General features: G+C 37.0%; 1 protein-coding gene across 1 annotated transcript in view; it reads right to left on the bottom strand.

Annotated features, from left to right (window-relative positions):
- unc5ca (unc-5 netrin receptor Ca) overlaps positions 1-13,298 on the bottom strand; it is a 157,167-nt gene that overhangs the window by 37,910 nt on the left and 105,959 nt on the right. The window contains exons 6-7 of the mRNA XM_079606544.1: positions 5,647-5,814; positions 2,841-3,005 (exon numbers count right to left, since the gene is read on the bottom strand). Coding sequence (XP_079462670.1) covers positions 2,841-3,005; positions 5,647-5,814 — 333 coding nt within the window. The remainder of the gene's footprint in view (positions 1-2,840; positions 3,006-5,646; positions 5,815-13,298) is intronic.

Raw genomic sequence — 13,298 nt, 5'->3', positions numbered from 1 at the left:
TGTGAATAGCCTTATGTTGTGTTGTTTTATGTTTGTTCTGAGAATAGATTTAATTTTTTATTTTCTCAAAAAAGACATTCGGAGGCAATAAATACTACATTAAAGGGATAGTTCACTTTGAAATAAAATTTTGGTATGTTTTAGCTTACCTGAAGTGCATCCAAGATGTAGGTGTCTTTGTCTCCGCAGTAGTTTCAATTTTGATATTTTTAGGTCAAACCGTTCTTGTCTGTCAGTCATATAATGCAGGGATATAGGCACTGTCTCCAAAAGCATGCAGAGAAAAGTCCAAATTAAAAAATTCCCCATCGTAAGTGCACATTGATGGCCTAAGCTCACGCGAACTCATCCGGGAGTGTTGAGTTTTCACTTATTTCCAATTTGTAAGCCTTCTATCTTGACACACTACTCGCTTCATTGTTCAGGCCAATCAAAGGCATACGTTGAGCCGTACAGCCAATCACATGCGTTTCTGCTGAGTTTAAAAATGCAACGTCCAATCGAAGGAGGTTAGATTAGTTTCCGGGGAAGAAATCCGGTGTAAACAGATCACTTGGACGTCGTTGTGTAAAAGAGATAAAAACGATATAAATACTGTTCGTTTTATCACACAAACCGCTTGTTTCGTGTGTTAGGCCATCAATGTGCACTTACGATGGGGAATTTTTTAATTTGGACTTTTCTCTGCATGCTATTAGAGACATCTCTGCATACTTTTGGAGACAGTAGCTATATCCCTGCATTATATGGCTGACTGACAGACAAGAACGGTTTGACCTAAAAATATCAAAATTGAAACTACTGCGGAGACAAAGACACCTACATCTTGGATGCACTTCAGGTAAGCTAAAACATACCAACATTTTATTTCAAAGTGAACTATCCCTTTAAGGCAATACTAAGATATCAATCAACATTAGAGCGCCACCCGTAGACGTTAGACCTGCGCAGAAGTGTGTCTGCATGAGTCAGCGATTACAATATAAAGCTTACAAAATGTTTATCACGAATAGCGCTAAGACCCAGAAACTGCCCTACCTACATTTACACTCAGGAGCCGCCACTGCTGAGAGACTTGAGTTGAGTGGGGTTAAGTGGATTGTGCCTGCTCAACTTTTAAGGGGAAGAACTTTTAAAGTTTAAACTTTAGTGAGGAAGTGCCTGCGGGGAGAGAGAGAGAGAGAGAGAGGGGGAGAGAGAGAGAGAGAGAGAGAGAGAGAGAGAGAGAGAGACATGAGGTCCATTACACAACACTAAACTCTCTCTCTCTCTCTCTCTCTGCTCTAAACACAGCAGACAAATTAAACTGCCACGCTGATGTCTCATGATTACATACATTCATGTCACCTGTCAGTTCTGTAGAGACGATCAAACCACTAGTTTCTCAAAGATTCTCACCACCAATTTGTACATGTGTCCATTGTAACAGTGATTGAAACAAATGAAATGCCATGTTCATGTGCTTTATTACACACAGAAGCAATACACAAATCCACTAATAGCATTACAGTCAGCAAGAAACAACATTAGCCATTTCTTTTTTGTAATGTGCATTAGAGGACTGTGTTAACTACGGTCTGCAAGCAACAACAACAGCCTAAAACAATGACTAAACAGATGACGACAATAACCAATAATCCACACGGCCTTGGTGAAATCAGATGAAAAGAAAAGCAATTCAATGCAAGATTCTGTAGAAAACCCTTTTTTTTTTTTTTTTATAAATCACCACTTATGAACTAAATATTAATTTGAGTGATTGCTCAAAAGTGTTCCCAAAAGTCCCTGTCTGTCATTTTACAACTTTCTTTAGCCAAGTTAAATTTCATTAATTACTGGTAATATTAGGTACACAATCTGAACTGATTATTACTTTATTTTCAATTTGGCTGTATAACTGTCTTTTTTTTATAGATAGTGTTTAGGTTTATTGGTTACTATTTAGTGTAAATGTACTGTATGTGCTTATTGAGTTTTAGTCACGTTTTTGTTAATCTTGATTTCTCACAACTTGTGTGCTTTCTCTGGGTGAGATGGAGTGAACTGCGGCGCTCACAAGAAACGAGCACGTCGTTCAGCCGTGCACAGAAGACCAACGGGAGAGGGGAAGATTTTCGTTAAATAATAATTAAATCTCATATCATAAACCCCCAGAACACTAGGAATATACAACACGTGCCGCAAGAGATATTTCTGAGATACTTTTGTCTTTTTATAAAAAAGATGGACAATGATGAACAGGACCTTTTTTTTTTTTCTAAAAAAAAGCTTAAACAAAAATTAGAAATGTTGATTTGGCAACAAACTAAAAAAAAAAAAACTTAAAGTACTAAAATAACTAAAATGAAAACTGAAATAAATATAAATGAAAGTTAAATAGAAATATTAAAATTAAATAATAAAAGCACATAACAAAATTACTAAAACCTAAAATTAAAATTGAAAATATATTAAATTAAAGCTAATAAAGGTTATTTATTAGGTTCAGGGGTATAGGGGAATATACAGTTTGCACGGTATAAAAATCATTATGTCGTCTATGGAAAGTCCCCATAAAACATGAAAACACAATGTGTGTGTGTGTGTGTGTGTGTTCTTGTTTATGTGATTTATGAGGACACAAATTTGTATAATGACATGTGTATTACACTGGTATTACAACTTAAACGTGGTTTATGAGGACATTTCATGAGTCCTCATAATTCAAATAGCTTAAAAAACATAAAAACAATGTAAAAAACAATACAGTATAAAAACTATTACACCTATGGAATGTCCTCACAAGTATAGCAAAACAAACTTGTGTGTGTGTGTGTGAGTGTGTGAGAGAGTGCACTCACTCTGTAGGCAGAGTCCATCAGTGCAGTTCTGCGACAGTAGCGTGACTCCGTCGCAGTCGTTTCCTCCGTTCTGGGGTGCGGGGGCGTTACACTCTCTCTTCCTCCACTGTGTGCACTCTGTGTTACACGCCGACCACTTGCTCCAGTCACCCCACTCGCCGTCAACTGAACACACACCAGAAGAGTGATACACTGATTATTTTTATTAAGGAGGCAATATTGTATCATTTTATTATATTCCTCGTCCATTAAAAAGTTATGGTCAAGGTAGTTTTAAATGTTATATTTAACATTTTATATGTTATATATATATATATAAATTATAAAGACTATTAAGTATACAGTATGTTAATGAGCCTTGTTATGACTGGCTAAGCTTTTTGCATGTGAAATGAGTAACAACGCATTTGCAATTGACTGCCTCGTGCATGTTGCACACAGAAATGAAAATTTTGTCAGTAAATACTCACCCTCATGTTGTAACTTCCAACCCCGTAAGACTTTCATTCATTCATCTTCAGAACAGAAATGAGGATCTTTTTTAATGAAATCTGTCTGTCCCCCCCCTTGTACGTCACTACGCTACACTACGCTACACTACGCTACACTACGCTACACTACGCTACACTACGCTAACTCACTCAGAGGCCCAGCAGAGAAGAAAATGAATAGTTGAATAAAGTCATTATTTTTGTGGGGTTTTTTGCACACAAAAAGTATTCCCGTCACTTGATAAACTTATGATTGAGCCACTGTAGTCACTTGGACAATTTTAAACATTGTCTTTACTAACTTTCTGGGACTGCAAGTTTCAATTACAATAGAAGCCTATGGAGGAGTGAGACAGCTCTCAGATTTAATCACATATATCTTAATTTGTGTTCCGAAGATGAACGAAAGTCTTACGGTGTCGGAACAATATGAGGGCGAGTAATTACTGACAGAATTTTCATTTTTGGGTGAACTAACCCTTTAACTAAACCAAAAAAATAAAAAAATTAAAAAAAATAATAATAAAAAAAAAATTAAAAAAAAAATTAAAAATAAAGTAAAAAATAAAACTAAAATAAAAAATAAAAATAAAATAAAATAATAAAATAAAATAAAATAAAATAAAATAAATTAAAATAAAATAAAATAAAATAAAATAAAATAAAATAAAATAAAATAAAATAAAATAAAATAAAATGCATGTTCCGTTGATGCTGTGCTGTGGTCTAGTCTGGTTCTCAGCCCGTCTCTGGATTCTGTCACAGGAGTAAGTGCTCTGCTGTATATGGGTCAGTCATTAGCGTCTGACTGTGGCATCTCTCCTGCTGGGTTCAGATGCTTTAATCTCACCTGCTTCACAGTGAACTGACTCGCACCGGCAGGAGGGAATGGAAATGTGTTCGGCCCTTAGGGGCCCCAAGGGGCCAAAGTATAGGGGAAGAGTCTGGCTTGAAAGCTGAACTGATGGGCCTGGGAAAGATGCATTTGTCTGATGCTATCAAGAGGTGAAGAACTCAGACTGGACTGGAAAAGAATCAAGTTTTTATGAAAGGAATTCCTCACTTGTAATTCAATAGTCTCAGAGTGAATTTTCCATCCTTCTGATTATGGAAGGAATTTTTCATTTGGAAGTCACTTTGGATAAAAGCGACTCCCAAATGAATAAATGTCAATGTGGGGGAAAAATCTGAAATAAATTCCCTATCATGTTTCTTTCAGGCTTAAGAACTGACCTCACTGTATGCTTACGTCATGATGGAAATACGGTATTACAAACTCAGAAAAACTATGAAAACTTACATGTCATGCAGTGCTGTTATTTTTTAACTACAACTATAACTAAAACTATTAAAATTGTATTTTGTAATTGAAATAAAGCTGAAATAAAATATTAGGATTTTTTAAAATCTATAACTAAAACTATTAAAATTGTATTTGTTAATTGAAATAAAGCTGAAATAAAATGAAATATTAGATGGATTTTTTTTAGCGATAACTAAAAAGATTAATATTGCATTTGTTAATTGAAATAAAGCTTAAATAAAATAAATATTAGATATTTTTTAACTTAAACTTAAATAAAATTAGAAATGGTTCCTTGTAAACTAGATTTAATAAGCATGTATAATAGGTGTATAATAATAATAATAAGATATAATAACTAAACATAATAAGTATGTACAAAGGTTATTAGTAAAGTACAAAAATTATAAAAAAAAGAATGAAATAAAAGTATTTATTAAAAAATATAATACAAACAAAATGACTAAAACTTAAAATATAAAAATAAAATCTAATAAAAAAATATTAATAAATACAATTATAGAATATAAATAATAACACTGTTGTGATGATTATTGTGACATCATATAAAAATTTATAGATCTATATTTGTATAAAATCACCATATATATATCTTTTGAAATCTTTCTGATATGTCATTATATATCACTTATACAAGTGCAAGTACAAAGCATGTTATCAAAAAAAAAAAAAAAAAAAAAAACGTTTTACTTCAAAACACTATAATTTATATACTTTAAAGAATATAATCATTCAAATTTTTTAACAATGATGAATTTTTTATGAATCTTTCCATTGCAAACTAAGTTAATAGTTTCACCACTTTTGTCAGCCATGTTGAATTTATGTTGACATAAATGACAAACACAATCTCATTTAGAGGACTTTCATGCAGAATTATGGGTGATGGTCAGATAACAACACAAACACAGGCTGTTAGAGACAGAAGTACAGGTCAGTATCTTGTGTAATGTCATGTGATAAGCATTTTTACAATTTCACGGCGTCTTACCTGTGCACACTGATGTGCAGGAGAGTTTTTGGATGGCCTGTCCATCACACGGCGACCCCCCGTTCAGAGGCGCAGGATTGGTGCAGCTGCGGGTCCGCTTCTGAAGGCCCCGCCCACAGCGACTGTTACACGCCGACCACTCGGTCCATGTGGACCAGCCTCCGTTCACTGTGGACACACACACACACACACGGACACAATCATAGCTGTGCTAGATTCATTCCACACTCACTTTCTTCTCACATAATCATTCCAGCCCAAATCAATATTTCATGTCTATTTACTTTTTTTATTTGGTAAGCAGCCCGTTATGTACACGGTAATATTACACCGCAAAATAAACTCATTATTTTGCGATAATTAACGTTATCCCTTACTCGTATATAGTCAGTCACTGCAGGTTATATTCCCTTTACTGCTGATTTCAAAGAGTTTAATTCAATTGTTCCCCCAAAAAAGCTGTGGTTTATCTGTCTGGAAACACGAACTCTTTCATCGGAAATCCACTTTCTGTTGTTTAAAATAAAGAAACTCTTTCTCTGAATTGTTTTGCACTGATTCTGCGGCGCTGTTAATATTGTAGACTCCATATGATTTATCGCAGATATTTTCATTTTCATTGAATTTTGCATCTTTTCTAAGTCACCTTGAAAAACGTCCGCTAAATGAATAAATATAGATGTAATAAAAAAAACTTTCTGTACTCTTACTACTAGTCAAGGAAAGATTATACATGCATTGCATCCCTGTTCCCTAGAAAAAAGCAGACTTTAAAGATACATTAGCATAGAAAATACAATATTGATGAGGTAATAAATGACAAACAAAAAATACTTTTTACTCTCTACACATCTCTCTCTCTCTCTCTCTCTCTCTCTCTCTCTCTCTCTCTCTCTCTCTCTCTATGTATATATATATATATATATATATATATATATATATATATATATATATATATATATATATATATATATATATATATTTAAATATATATATATTTAAATATATATATATTTAAATATATATATATATATATATAATTTATTAAATATTATGTTGCTATTACTATTTTATTATTATTTTAATTACATATATTAATTAATTAATTATTTTAATAAAAATAAAAAAATATTTATTAAATACTATTAAATTACTGAAAATGTGGTAAGAAAAATAATGTGTTTCCCCTTTGAATTAAGTTTATTTTAGATATTTTTTAAGTATATCAACTAATTTTGATACAACTTTCAGAAAACTTGTTAATTTCCTTAAGTCAGTGTACATATATCATATTTATATGATATATCAAGTAAGAATGTTTATATATTTGTACTGGCAAACAAAAGACAAAAGAAACTGAGTAAGAAGATTTTTTTTTTTTTGCAGTGTGTGCTGTGAGCAGCTGTGTTTGGTATGTGAGAGTTTAAATTCTAGAAGACGGATCCTTTTACCTTCTCTCACACACACACACACACACACACACACACACACACACACACACACACACACACACACACGCACACACACACACACACACACACACACCGAGTGTTTAACTCTTCTGTTGTTGAGAGGTGATGCTCTTCCGGAGAAAGACACAGAAGCTCTTAAACTCTTAAACTGTGTCACTCCCTCTGCTGCTATTAACTTACCGCACTCCCCTCACACACTTTCCACAGCTGTGTGTGTGTGACTTTGGGTTCATGTGAGGAAGTAGATTAGCTGTAAGTAGATTCCTCCCTTTCCTTCCCATCTTTCTCATTTCAGAGTTATGAGGCCATACAGCCAAGAGTTCTCATTCCAGCGTCCTCATTTGAGGACATCTCTCTCTCTATCTCTCTCTCTTTTTTTTTTTTTTTTTTGCATTTTTACATTTTGTGAAATTAACGTGTGATTCTCACCCATGCAAAAACTCACCACTCAACACACCTGCCTGTCTGGCAAAGGATGCCAAAGTTATTTGGGTTTTGTTCAAATCCTTAAAGGAATAGTTCACAAAAAAAAAAAAAAAATCTAAATATCTTCTTTTATGTTTCACAGAACAAAGAGAATCTTACAGGCTTGGAACAAAATGAGAGGATGAGTATATGCAAAATGCAAAACTAGCCCTTTAAAAGGAACACGCCGACTTTTTGGGACTTTAGCTTATCACCGTATCCCCCAGAGTTAGATAAGTCCATACATACCGTTCTCATCTTTGCGTGCCGTAACTCTGTCTCACGCACCCACCGCTAGCCTAGCTTAGCACAAAGACTGGAGGTAAACGGCTCCAGCTAGCATACTGCTCTCACTCCGCAGAAGTAGCAGTGCTTCGCCTTCTGAGAATATAGTTCCCAGTATGTATACGGTTAGAAGACGGCTGTGTCTCATGTGACCTTGTTATTTGAACACGCTGTTACTATACAAATCACAACATGTAAATAGGAAAATGTTTATTGGGAGCAGTATGCTAGCTGGAGCCATTTTCTTTGTGCTAAGCTAGGCTAGCGGTGGGTGCGTCAGACAGATTTACGGCACGCACAGAGATGAAAAGGGTATGTATGGACTTATCGAACTCTGGGGATACGGTGAAGAAGTCGGCGTGTTCCTTTAAAGCTAAGTAAGAGCAACAATGATGGTTTAACAAACACCACTTAAAACCTACAGAAACAAATCAAACACACACTGACACACTTGATTTTTTGAGCCAAAGCGAACTCATCGCCCAGTATTAGCAGGCTGATCTCAAGCGTGACATCGCTCAGAAAGACCAAACCCCAAAACACTGAGTCACTAAATCCACTTTGATGAGGAGGAGAGGATGACAGGAACAAGCACCAGAGAAAAAATCATTTCTTAAGCATCAGATACCATCTAAGACATGCCCACACACACACACACACACACACACACACACACACACACACACACACACACACACACACACACACACACACACACAGTCTCGCTTTGAGAGACCTTTAATCAGTGAAGATTACCAATGAAAACAGGGAAGCACACCAAAGCAGCCAAAACCCCACGAGGGATGAAACTGCACTTACAGCAATCACTGCTCTACCTCGGATTGATGCACCCTAACAAGGGATCTACGAGCCATTAGCCTGATTTGTAAAGGTAAAACAAAGTCAATTGTATTATATCCAAGTGTAAACCATTGAGAATGCCTCTAAAATTCCAATTCAGTTCTTGAAGTTGAATTGAGGAAGCAAACAGGATGTGGAATTGCAATTCAAATCAGAATGAAAGTAGAATTAAATGAATTTAAATTCAAATATATTCATAATTTTAATTAAAAAAATCAAATCAAAGGATGTTGAGACAGTCCTGCATCAAGATGTTGTGTCTGGGAACACACCATTGGCAGGGCTCAATCCAAGCGGCGGGATAAACGGTTGTCTTTCATATTCCCTCTGCACGCAATAGGATAGCGCTACAACCAACCAGAGCAACGAAGAAGGTGACGTAGTCCGAAACACATCTTCCTTTTTTAAGAATGACTTCTGTGCTGTTCTTTTCTCAAAGAAAAGCTTAACTCCGAGTCTTCCAGAGTCGCGGCCAAAGCCGATTCGAAAGACCGCTGTTCGCCAGCAGCAGCCGCCATCTTCTTTGTTTTAAGGTAGCAGGGAGTTCACGCGAAACCGCCACAACTCTGTTGACATTATGTTCAGCCCGCCCGCTGACTCACATATACACGATGTGATTGGCCTGACTAGAGTTTGGTTTTTCCAGCTCGCAAGCCAACGGAGAGTTGCTAGACGACACCATAGATATCATATAATAAAAGCTAGATGTCTCGTCCGCGCTGCTGGCCAATGGAGGTCGACGTCTGCACACGGCGGCCATCTTGCCACAGGGGGCTCGCTCACTCGTAACATTGTTTTAATGGTGCATGTACTTTTTAAATAACCATAACTTGCTCAATTTTCTACCGATGTTCAAACTGGTTGGTTTGTTATAAACGTCAGAGATGTAGTTATGACACTGCATACTTATGAATAATTATAATATTATATATTTAAACATGTTCAAGCATCCAGAATTATAGCCACGTTAATAATGTTTGTAAGAAACCAAACCGTTTGTAAATCCGTCAAGATTTCAGCGAGATAAGAGTATTTGTGTTCGTGCAGATCACTCACCTTACAGAAAGCTTCCCTGTTACAAGATGGCCACCGGGTGATGCCGTTCGAGACTCCGCCATAAGACATCTAGCATTTATTATGTATATCTATGGACGACACTGGCTGCTAATTAAAATTAGCTGCCGCTAGGGTGCATCTAGATCTCTAGGCTAGCAATGGTGGCCTGACAAAGCTTTGTTCGAAAGTTAAAAAGCTTTATTTTATTTAAAAAAAAATTTACTTAAAGGGATACTTCACCCAAAAATGTAAATTATTGAATTGAATGAATGCCCCTCCCCAGCAACAATTTTGACCACCAACTAGCAAAAGCAAGTAGCAAACCGTTTAAAAATTATATTTCCAGATACTTCTCCAATTGTTCTCCATTTCATTTCATTGCTATCTATAAACAATCGAGATATTAAAGAGATATCATCTGTGATTGTTCATTCTGGTAGGCTAGAACACAGAACTAAAACATTTACAGAGAAATTAATTCAGAAAAAAATCAGGCCATTTTTGCCAAAACTGGTCCGGCACATCAGACGCTTTCAGAGGAACATTCTCACATATTCACCATAGCATCTGCACAACAAATATCATCTGTCAGGAGGACCAAACGGAAATATTACAACTACTGACTGCTTCACTGAAGTTCACAACTGCAAAAAGTTTGGAGTACAACAGATTTCATGCTCTAGGAATCTAGGTCAAGAAAGAGGGTGGCTCTGTGTTTCAGATGCAAAAACAGACCATTTTCTATCTTTCAAAAGGATGACAAGCCATTAAACGCTCAGCAGTGCGAGAGAGACTGCTCTCTGACTGAGTGTTTTACAGATGCAGGAGTAATTGATACGTGTGCAAGTGCAGTGACACGCGTGACAGATGCTAAAACACATGCACACACTCACACAGATCCTGTCAGAGTGATAATCAGCGGGTGGTGCCGAGACTTGGAGAACAGGAGAACTTGTTTGCATGTGTGTCTGCGTGCGTGACTGTGTGTTTGTTGTGTGTGAGGGGGTATATAGGGTGCACATTTTTCCAAGGTCCACCTCATAATCATAACAGTGATTAAAACACAATGTGCTTGTTTTACTGGTGCAAAAAGTCCCATTGTAAATGTGCACTTTTTAATATTACAGTGTAATTTTATAATTTACCTTATTTTCCAGAAAATAAGTTGCACCTCAGTATGTCGACAGGGTGAAATGTAAGTTGTTGAGAGAGAAAAAAAAGATAAATTGCAATAATCGCAATAAACAGGCATGTAAACACCTTAAAGCTACACTGTGTAGGATTTTCTCCCATTTAGCGGTGAAATTGTATATGACTACACTTTAAAAAATATTTTCATTATTTGTAATCACAACTTTTTTTCCTTTGTCAAATCAACTTAGATAATTAATGTAGTTCAGATAACATAATATTTAAACAAAAAAGTTTTTGTAAACCAAAAACTCAATTGACTGTTCGCAAAACCCCGCCCTCTAACGGTTCTCGTCCAATCCTAGCTCAGCAACTGTAACTAAGTAGGAGGACCTCCGTCAAACATTCCGATTTCAGCAAGATAGTGCAATGATGCGCCTATGGCATGAGGTCCGCATGGGCATAAAACTTGCTGTATTTTATGATTGCTTGCAACTATTAATAAAAAAATATGCTACATGTGCACACACCGTTTCACTACGACACTGAACTCTCAATTGTTTGACGGGCGTAGTAACAATAACTAAGGGGCGTGGCTTTTGCGAACGGTCAATTGTTTAATTTCAATTAACTCAACTTTTTAAGGCACCCAGGTAACTTACTTTTTTAAGTTAAACCAACAATATTTTTTTACAGTGTACCAACTGAATATTACTTTCTAGCCCCTCCCATTCCGAGGGCGTTTTAACTCTTACGGTGGCCGTATTATTCCAAGATTAACATGGCTTCCGGTTCGACTTCATCCATGCGTGTTCCTTCAAGTGATGAGGTTATCTAGACGTCGTTCTAGCGTTATGCACAAGTTCAACCATGCTATAGTTAGCCAAGCAACAATAAAACTTAGAATTTACACAAATAGGCTGAATTACCTGTCGAGAGGAAAGCAGGCAACTTCGGCGTCCATTTTAAAATCATGAGCTCTTTCCATCTTGGAAAAGCCAGTCTTTCCTGTTATTGACTTTGGTCTTGTTGATTTGCCGGTTGCGTTGCCGTTTTAATTCTCTCTTTCGCTTCCTTGGCGACTGTGTTATATGTACTCGAGAATAGATCCTCAATCTTCAACAGGCTTTCAAATCTGCCGACAGTCGCGAGTAAACTGCCCCTCGCATTCGTCACGGTGCCACTGAGTGTAAAAGCGCGAAAGGCGAAGCTTGAATTTCCAGGTATGTCCCTCTTTGGCTAATGCATTTTCAAGATGGAGGCGCAACATGGCTGCCGCCATTCGAGCGACTCACTCGTATGTATTCAGAATGGCAGATTCTACGCTTACGAGAATGCTTGATTAGTTGGTGGAAGTAATTACACATGAATGAGCACATATAATTGTGAAAGAACAAAGTGTTTTTTGCTAAAAAATCAAATTACACAGTGTAGCTTTAGGCTCAATCCCAATTCACCCCTTGCCCCTGCCCCTCCGTTTTGCGCGTTCACGTCTAGGGGCAGGGTGTCTCGATTCTTGTTGCGATAGAGGGGTAGGGCGAAGGAGTAGGGCTACATAGCCCTCGATACTGAGATTTTTCAGGGGCACACTCCGAACGGAGGGCTGCAAGAAAGTTCCCAGAATGCATCGCGAATCACCGGCGAGATGGCTTCACAAATGGTGAAAGAAAGTCACAAATGTAAGTATTTTCTTCGTAAAATGTACGATAACCATGGTTGTAATGCTATGATGATTTTCTTCAAAACAATCATAAAAAAGTGATCGCTAATTCAGCCGCTAGCATGTTGCCTCGGTAACCAGGCAGACAGTGTCTTCGCTACTAAAGTTAGTTACCTGGTAACGTTAATGAAGCTAAACTAAAGTAAAAAGCATTTGTTCTCACATGTCTTTATAAAGCGAGTGAATCAGTCCGGCATCGCGTGGCTATCGCGTGGCTATCGTGTAAACACAACACAGTCAATAACTCAATTATAGCCATGTATTTCACATTGAAACATTTACTTTCGCTTTACACAACCAGCAGCCCATACGACAGAGATTGCCACAGTGGAGGACGGCATATTGGTATTGTTGTCAGTCGTTGTCATGGAGAAATCCTGTAAAAACTCGTCGCATCCGTAACGTCAGAGCCATCGTCGACGACTGATGACGTATCGGGTTCATGAAGGGTTGTTCCATTTCTTAGGGGAATATTTCAACCCCTTGGTCATTGTAACTCTGTTTTAAGGGTCAAGGGGTATACTCGAAAAAAAGGGGTAGGGGCAAGGGGTGAAGTGGGATTGAGCCTTAATCTCACAATTACCACTCTGACCAAAGTGCGCATGTGCTCGGTTCTACACGGATGCCGTGTGTTGTTCACACAACTTCTTGAATGAACTCCG

The sequence above is a fragment of the Phoxinus phoxinus genome (genome assembly GCF_949152265.1).
Source record: "Phoxinus phoxinus genome assembly, chromosome: 3".
NCBI lineage: Eukaryota > Metazoa > Chordata > Actinopteri > Cypriniformes > Leuciscidae > Phoxinus > Phoxinus phoxinus.
This window is presented reverse-complemented; position numbering and strand designations above follow the sequence as displayed.